The following is a 7,153-nucleotide window of genomic DNA, read 5'->3' as shown; positions in this document are numbered from 1 at the left end:
GTTTTGTTTGTGTCGTAAAAAGATTTTTGTATTCATCATCAAAGTGGAGAAAAATGCAGAATTTATGTATTTTTATCCACAAATTTCTATACTTTTCTTAAAGAAATTTCTATATTTTTTTTCTAAAACTTTGTTAACAAAAATTGTCTCTAAAATTTTAAAAATTAAAACATACATGAATTTATAAAGTTGAACATAGAATATTTACATAGACAAAATAAAAAGCATAAAAACTTTTGCAACACAAAACACACACAATCTTTCTTAAAGTTGCGTTTTCTTCTTCTTCTTTGTTGTTTTTATATATTTTTTATTCTTTATTTCAATTTTTTCTCTTCTTTTTCTTGTAAATTTAAAAAATTCAAAAAATACATAAATATATGAAACTGATGAACACAAAATTTTGTGAAGTTGAACATAGAGTATTTACATAGAAAAAATAAAAAGCACAAAAAATTTAGAAAATTTACATGAATAAATAATTTGAAGTTTAAAATTACGTGGATGTTATAAACCAATTTTTGTTACATACCTGTCCTAAACATTTTATGTATTGGATTTGAATCACGCTATTTACATGTAAATCAAATCAAATTGATTCGATTTACTGTTGGAGAAGTATGTAATATGTAAATCAAATTAATCTGATTCGATTACTACTGTTAGAAACAAAAGATTAAATTGGAGAAATGATTTGTATATTATTGAGTATATTCAAGTTGTCTAGAATGACACAATATAGAAGGGTATTTATAGGTGCTAAGAGAATCGAAATGATAAAGATGTAATATCCTATAATAAATATTCAGATATGCTAAATAATGCTAATTGATCCTAATTGATCCTAATTATATTCTAACATCCCCTAAAACTCAAGTGACAACTTGAGTTTGAAACTTATTTAAAACATCGAAATAAAAAGAAAAAATGCATAAACTGATAGAACGGGTGCAGATGGAACTGCCGGAAGGAAGCACAGATGGAATTGCCACTTGTCTGAAGGAAGTGCAGACGGAACTGCTGCTTGTCTGAAGGAAGCGTAGACAGAACTACCGCTTGTCTGAAGGAAGCGCGGATGGAACTGCCGCTGTCTGAAGGAAGTGCAGATGAAATTGTCTGGAGGAAGCGCAGATGGAACTGCCACTGTCTGAAGGAAGCGCACACGAAACTACTGAAAGGAAGCGCAGATGGAACTGTCGCTGTCTGAAAGAAGCGCAGATGAAACTACTGGAAGGAAGCAGACAAAACTGCCATAAGAAAACGCAGACAAAACTACTACAAGAGAACGCAAACAGAACTGCCACGAGGAAAGCAGACAGAACTGCCGAAAGAGAGCAAAGACTATATGATTTCTTCATGAGAATAGAAAAACAGCGGATGACATTGGTGTTTGATCATTCGACTCAGAAAGACACAAGACGGAGAGAATATGCTAGTCGGTAAGGTGAAAAAGCATCAAAGAAGTGATAAAAAGGAAGGAAAAAAATGGCACGGAAGAAAAGTATGAAAAATACGGTAATTTCAACCGAAGAAAAATAACCAATCCTCCTCAAGGAGGATACCACGGCTTTGATACCATGTTAGAAACAAGAGACTAAACTGGAAAAAGAATTTGTGTATTATTGAGTTTATTCAAGTTGTCTAGAATAATACAATATAAAAAGGTATTTATAGGTGCTAAGAGAATCGAAATAATAAAGACGTAGTATCCTAAAATAAATATTCAGATATGCTAAATAATGCTAATTAATCCTAATTGATCCTAATTATATTTTAACAACTATTATCCAACATATACATAGTAAATCGAATAAAGTTTAAAACAACTATTATCCTAATTGACATTTATTCTAACTTTAAAACATAAATGTTAATAGAAAAACTCTATTTGGATTCAAATAAAATATTAAAAAAATAAAACGAATAAAAATAAAAATTTAAATTTTGTATTTTAATTCAAATTTTAGAAAATTTATATTTTTACAAAGTTATAAATTCAAAATGGAAAAAAAATAATTTCTATAAATTTGTTAAAAATCATCATTTATCTCATTAACATCTAAAGTATCATTATTGAAATTTTTTATGTTGAAAAAGTTATTATAAAGTATAGTCCTCCAAAATGGCATATAAGTTAAAACTTAAATTTTTTTAGATTTAGAAATAATACATAATTATACAGTATAAAATGACCAATATTTTATATAATATATAATTTATGAAATAATTAAAATATTATACCGATTAAATTAGTATAATAATTCCGACAGTATTTATCACATTTTGTATAAATATTTATAAAATAATAATTTAGTTAGGAAGAAATAGCAACTAGCAACAAGAATGACGCACTACAAGATTTTTATTTATTTGTGGCAGTTTTTTCTCTTATTTGTAGAGGTTTATAACTCCCACCAAATAGTTTGTGGGGGTCTAAAACCCCCAAAATTTGAGGTGCCACGAGGTCTTTTGTTGAGATTTTTAAAAACCTCCACAATCTATTCAATGGGGAGTTTTGTGTGTGTTTAGTGGAGGTTTTATATTAGACTTTTGTGACGGTTTCAAATCACTTTTGTGGCAGTTTAAAACCCCCACAAATTAATTTTTTAATTTAACAAAAGTTAACTATTTTGTGACATTTTCAAACCTCCACAAACCTTATAATTATTTATTTATTTTTAATTTCAAATCATTCATTAATCTCATCTCATTTACATATTCTCATCTCATTAAAAACTAAATATTTTATAACACAATTCATTAATATAAGACATAACTCTGTATAAAAAAATTTTCGATGTCAATAGTTCCAAACATAATTACATATGGTATTATTCTACATAGCTATTATTGTTTTTCTTTAAAAAGTAAAATAAAACAACTTCAATATTTCAATATCATCTAATTACATAAAAGTCTCAAACTAAAAATATTTTAATATCATCTAATTACATGAAAAATCAGGAGAGGACAAGTAATTTGGTACTACAAGACACGTTTGTGTAACACCCATGTTGCCATAGAATAAAAACATAGGAGACACGTGTGAGAGGCAAAAATATGCAGACCTGACTATGCATCCAGCTCAATAACATGTAACTTTAAAATAATTTGACCAGCATTAAGTGTCTTTGAGGCAAAAGATATCAAAACAGAAGGATTATCATTTTCAGTAACTTGTCCAAAAAAAATTTAAATTTTATCCAACATATAGCAGTCAAAGTATACAATTATTCAGGTGATCAATAAATAAGTACAGGAACGCATAATCACATTACATGCAAGTAAGACTGAATAATAAATCCACATCCTTAATTAAACTATATATATATATATATATATATATATATATATATATATATATATATATATATATATATATATATATATATATATATATGGTCTCTTTGCTTGAGGTTGTAACTAGTTTATTATATTTTTCCAATTTGTTGTTTTAATTGTGTGCTTTCGTATTTAGTTCGCACTAAAATGGATATAAACGGAATTGAGTTATATTAGAATCTACAGAAGAGGATGTCCTATATGCATGTATTAAAATAAAATAGCATGCAACAACATATATAGAAGAAACAGACCAAGAATGAAATCATGCACATATCTTTAGAAGACCAAATAGATATGAGTTTTTCTGTTTATATACACGTGTAATAATAGCTTGCATCACGTTGGGAAAACTAGCTATAATAATAGAATATATCACGGGTATAATGGTTAAAATTTTGTTGTCAAGAGTCAATGCTAAGTAATTAAAGACTAAATTATCATCTTTCAGGTGTTACAACTTACAAACATATCTATGGTAAGATAGACCAGGAGAAAAATGTTTGTAGAGTAGATAATTTACGCCACAAAAGAAACCTCTTAACATTGCATTCCCCACAAAAGTATCTGCACAGATCTCAAGTCCCAAAACCTGAAAATACAATGCCAATGAAATGATGATAACTTGAAGAATCAAGAAGATCAAATCTGTTATATTCTTAATTGTAGTGACATAATTATGTGTTGAGTGTATGAATATGATTTTACCCTTAGAATGTAATCTGTTATAATATTCGCTTTGTGGCCTCCAGCTGCTCTGGCCTGAGAATCATAAGATACAGAAAGACACAGACAAGTTCAAACATTTACAGTAATAATTGTGAATTATTTGAAGTTTCAAAATAATAGGTGTATTAGTTAGTATAGTTTCAGTACTATTCTTACTTTCATATAAATATCGATATCTGGATCAGGTTTAATGTTTGCTTCTATCTCTCTTCTACACACCTCTGCTAGCAAATCTGCAGTGGATTCAAATCCATCAATTTATTATTGTATAGTTTTGATTCTATCTCACTTTAGTCATCCAAAGAAATGAACACGTGATAAAAAAATTAGGGTCATATGGTGGAAGGATCACTGTCATAGAAGGCTTCAAGACAAATGCTGCAATATATATTTCTAGAGGTTTTTAGAAATATCATCCAATATATATTTCTACTCAACAAAAATGGAGTAAATATTAGGATAAGAATAGAGTATCAAGTGACCAAAACATAAAATACAAGAAAAGTGGAAGAATATGTTTATTGTCATTGCCTTATAATGTTTATACCGTCAAATAATAGTAATAATAAAAAAATTAATAATAATGCTTATATTTGCTCCAAGTTCTAATGGCCGAGACAACACAGGTGATATTATACTATTATCCATCAAGACCAGAGCACCGTGTGCATGAGCCATCTCAGATATTTTCTGTGAATGGATTAATAAAGGGTAAAAATATCATTATTGTGAGAAGAAACCACCCAAGAATATTCTATAGTCAAAGCCAAAATCATGATTGTAAAGGACTTCATAGCTGATAACAGCAAGACACTTCAGGTAACAACACTAAAAATTCAGAACTTCACATCTAGCATCATACTCGAATATCAGTAATTTGTAGTCGAGGATTGGTTGGGCTCTCAAGCCACACAAACTTAGTCCGAGGTCCAATAGCAGATGCAACCTCATTAAGATCAGTTGTATTTACCCATCTGCAAACGTAAGAATTCAACTACAATCAGTAATTGGTCTTTTACTTCATGGAACAAACAAACTTGATTGGTTTTTTGCCATAATTAATTACTGGTTATGGAAAAAAATGAATAAGCATAACTGACAAGTTAGACTAACTTGACCACAATGCCATTCTTTGGAATTACTCGGGACAGCAACCTGTCTGTTCCATAATATAGATCATCTCCAGCAACAATTTCCTCACCTACATTATATTATATTATCAGCGCCAAATATCAGAAAATATAATTTTTGCATCAAAAAGGAAAAAAAGAGCAGTCCTTTGGGAATTGATGGCTTTCAGTCCCATAGTGCATTAATCGGTAAGTTTTCAAAATGAATCCAACAAACGAATAATCTAGAAAAAATATCAATAGTGATGACACTACACTGCATGAGTGAATGCATGCAGAGACTCCAAAGCATGAAACTACTCATATTCTTAAATACTCAGTGATGAATCTAATCTAAATTTCACAACTAAAAATGAAGAAAAACTAGATTATAGCACAATAAAGAAAGAAAAGGCACCAGCTTGAACAAGATGAGAAATAATACTCAGAGCAGCCATTCCACTGGTGAAGCATAGGGCTCTATCCGCCTTATCAAGTTTCGCCAACAAACTGAGAACACAGCATGCAAGGTAAAACATGGTGAGAAAAGAAAACATTAATGCCACAATATTGGCAGTTTCAATGGTAAACAAACACAACTAACAGGACACAGTGAACCTTTCTAAAGCATCTCGAGTGGGATTTCCACTTCTGGTATAGTCATAGGGACCATTTTCTATTGCATTAGGCTGCATGAATAGGAGTACTGGTCAATAAACATAATGAGATCAAGAGAAAACTACTCCTTCCATTCTAATTAGCACTCTTACTTTTCCGGTATATCAAAAAATCAATGTATCTAGACACATTTACGTCCAAATACATTGGAAAGGTTCATGTCACAGTGTGTATAAAAAAAATCAAAGCTTCACCTGCTTAAAAGTAGCAGTCTGATAGAGCAGATTACTGACTGCTCCAAAAGGATCATTGCATTGAGTCAATAAGATAATTGCATTGAGACTTTGGCAAAGAAAATAAAATTAAGTAACATTCAAATAGAATAACAATGATCTTTGTTGTAGAAAAAAAAACCTCGTGAAAAAGAATCAAATCATCGAAAAGTGATTGAAATTGAAGAAATATACGTGGCTGGCATTCTTTCCGATTCCTGTTTGTTCGATCACCGCAATCCTGAAATATAATAAACAGCGCGTCATTCAAAAGAGTAATATCAGCAAATTAACAGAGAAGAAGAAGAAAAAGAAGTACCAGCAGTAGTTCAAAGGAGAAATTGGAGTGAGAGAAAGCGTTGTTGAAGAAGAAGCTCCGAAGTGAACAGATCTGAAAATGTGTTGTACCACGGCAACTACAGTGGTATCGATGGCAGAAACGGTGGCGGCAACGGCAGCAAATACTGTGGTGGCAACAGTGGCAGTAATGACAGTATAGAGAGAACAGATGCATTAATAGAAGAGGTGGATCAATCCAAAAGCTCTCTACTACAACAGACACGGCAGTGATAACGATGCTGGCAGCGGAAATGGTGGCGAAAACGGCAGCGAGAATGGTGGCGAAAATGGCGGTAGAAAACTTAAGGTCTCATGCCTCTCTCTTGGCTAACTCAGCGCCTTGGGGAAAAAGAAAAAATGAGCATGGAACAAAATGGAAATCAAGCAACCACACTAAAATTCCATTTTTACACGACATACTTTCCATTGATAATTTTAAATTTTAATTAGTGGAAGTTTTTTAAATTGCGATAAATAAAATGTGTTGGGAAGGTTTTTAAAAACTTTCATAAAAAAGTCCTACAAATAAATAAAAATCTTGTAGTAATGGATAGAATTTACTTGCCAAGTAAGGAGTTTAGAAACTGATATAATTATTCTTAAACTAATAGCGTTTGCAATTAGTTAGGATAATTTTATTGTTTCATCTAGAATGATGGGTTAGTTGAATTAACAAGGAATAGAAGTAACCGTTAAAAAGGCGTTGGCTAGTAGGAGAGTCTGAGATAAAAAAGAGAGGTGTTA

The 7,153-nt window shown here is 30.7% G+C and overlaps 1 protein-coding gene across 1 annotated transcript; it reads right to left on the bottom strand.

The window, feature by feature from the left end:
- Positions 1-3,792: 3,792 nt before the first annotated feature.
- Positions 3,793-6,835, bottom strand: LOC130936853 (cystathionine beta-lyase, chloroplastic-like). Its single transcript, XM_057867015.1, has 9 exons — positions 6,390-6,835; positions 6,213-6,311; positions 5,799-5,869; positions 5,599-5,690; positions 5,185-5,272; positions 4,934-5,045; positions 4,228-4,304; positions 4,051-4,104; positions 3,793-3,934 (listed from the first exon to the last, which is right to left on the bottom strand). Exons 1-7 carry the CDS (start codon positions 6,582-6,584, stop codon positions 4,296-4,298), a joined length of 666 nt encoding a protein of 221 aa, XP_057722998.1. The 5' UTR covers positions 6,585-6,835; the 3' UTR covers positions 3,793-3,934; positions 4,051-4,104; positions 4,228-4,295.
- Between the last annotated feature and the right edge of the window lie 318 nt (positions 6,836-7,153).

The sequence above is a fragment of the Arachis stenosperma genome, chromosome 6, assembly GCF_014773155.1.
Source record: "Arachis stenosperma cultivar V10309 chromosome 6, arast.V10309.gnm1.PFL2, whole genome shotgun sequence".
Lineage (NCBI taxonomy): Eukaryota > Viridiplantae > Streptophyta > Magnoliopsida > Fabales > Fabaceae > Arachis > Arachis stenosperma.
This window is presented reverse-complemented; position numbering and strand designations above follow the sequence as displayed.